General features: G+C 33.2%; 1 protein-coding gene across 5 annotated transcripts in view; it reads right to left on the bottom strand.

The window, feature by feature from the left end:
• tnr (tenascin R (restrictin, janusin)) overlaps window positions 1-1,644 on the bottom strand; it is a gene marked incomplete at its 5' end in the record, with an annotated part of 189,852 nt that overhangs the window by 128,281 nt on the left and 59,927 nt on the right. For 4 of the 5 annotated variants that reach the window (XM_014031472.1, XM_014031503.1, XM_014031494.1 and 1 more), the window contains 1 exon segment: window positions 217-268. In XM_014031472.1, coding sequence (XP_013886926.1) covers window positions 217-268 — 52 coding nt within the window. 5 annotated transcript variants of the gene reach the window in all.

Genomic DNA, 1,644 nt, shown 5'->3' with positions numbered 1-1,644 from the left:
TGTGTGTGTGTAAACTTACTTTTTGTCTTTTGAAAAGTTACTATGATGTTTTTAAACATGTCATAGCTAATTCAACAGAGTGCTTGATTACTAAACAAAAATTTACTCCTACACTTAAACAGATTCACAAACACACATAAACACACACATGCACACACCCACCAAAGAACAAAGACACAATTATGATGTGACCATGCATTTAAAGGTGCAACTCACCGTGAGAGTAAAGCTGAAATTGATCCTTAAAACGCTGGTCTCTGGGTTTCTGCTGTTAAAACATGAAAAGGAAATGGTAAACCACTGAAAGAGGTTATATATATATATATATATATATAAACATATAAAAAAGATGATTGAATTATTGAACAAATTTCATCCAGGCTGATTAGCTTTAATTCAGATGAACATTGAACTTTTTACAGTTACTTATGCTCGTGCATAAAATCTGATGATTTTATATACAATTACATATAAATTAATTTAATTTGTATTTTTATGTCATGACAGCAAAATATCCTCAAAGTACATTGCAGAATGTTGGACTGACTGCAAAGAACAGCTGAAACATGGGTATACATGAACACTGTTTAGACTAAATGTATTTTAAAGACCCAGAGGTAGGCATGAAAATATCCAGAATACAATGCATTGCAAAATACTGACACTGAGTATGTGCATTAATAACTATAAAAAGGTCAATTATAAGCTGCTTGTTAGCATTGTAGTTAACCTGCTAATATCAGTAGGATCATTCTCCCACTAATTAGATCTAAAGGTTATGGCTAGATTTTTTTTATGACGTAGAAGAACTGGAGTTACATTTWAAAAAAAACACTATTTGTGGAAAGCATGAATAGATCCAATGATTCAATTAAGTATACTGCACCAGAAGTTGAAAGTTAATGCTCTACCTCACCCAAGTCAGCTGCACAGTTAATCTAATGCAAAAAGAGTTAYGGTGTCCCTAAATCAGAGAGATTTATGGCACACAGCAATTCTAACAGCTTCTTAAGCGTGTGCTCCAGAGCCAGTGTGGCTGAAGGGGGTACACAGGGACTCAGACTGGAAGCAAATGGACCTGGAAGCAAATGGACCTGGCTCATCTGAAAAAGCTAAAAAATGTAACCAAACAGTGACAAAGCTAAACAGAAATCCTCACCAAAATGAGGGTATGCTGCAGTCTCAAGCAAAAATAATTTTATGTGCATTGAAAAGCAAATAGAACCATTTGTTTCTTATTTGTTTCAGGTACTGTGGTTCATTTGTGAATACGTTTCTGCACTTCTCACACATCAAAAAAGAACAGGGAGGAGGGGGAAATGTATACTGTAGAAGGATAAAAAATCATGCAAGATGGCACAAAAACTACAACTAGGTAGAATTAGTAGTTAACAAAGAAATACTCATGTTTTTTTATTTGATCCTGTAAAATATACAATTTTAAAGTTCTAATACTAATTTTAATGGCCCCAGAACATGTTTACACAAAACTATATGCAAATGCCTTGATTTGATGGTGAGACAGAGAAAAACAGACAACCAAGAACAAAATTAGGGAAAAACACTTTTGGAGCATTTTAAACCAATAGATACATAAAAACATTTTTTTAAATAACCAATACTTCTTGGTTACAAGTAATATTA

Source organism: Austrofundulus limnaeus, unplaced genomic scaffold (assembly GCF_001266775.1).
Source record: "Austrofundulus limnaeus strain Quisiro unplaced genomic scaffold, Austrofundulus_limnaeus-1.0 Scaffold6, whole genome shotgun sequence".
Taxonomy (NCBI): Eukaryota; Metazoa; Chordata; class Actinopteri; order Cyprinodontiformes; family Rivulidae; genus Austrofundulus; species Austrofundulus limnaeus.
The sequence above is the reverse complement of the archived record's forward strand: the minus strand, read 5'-3'. Positions and strand labels throughout refer to the sequence as shown.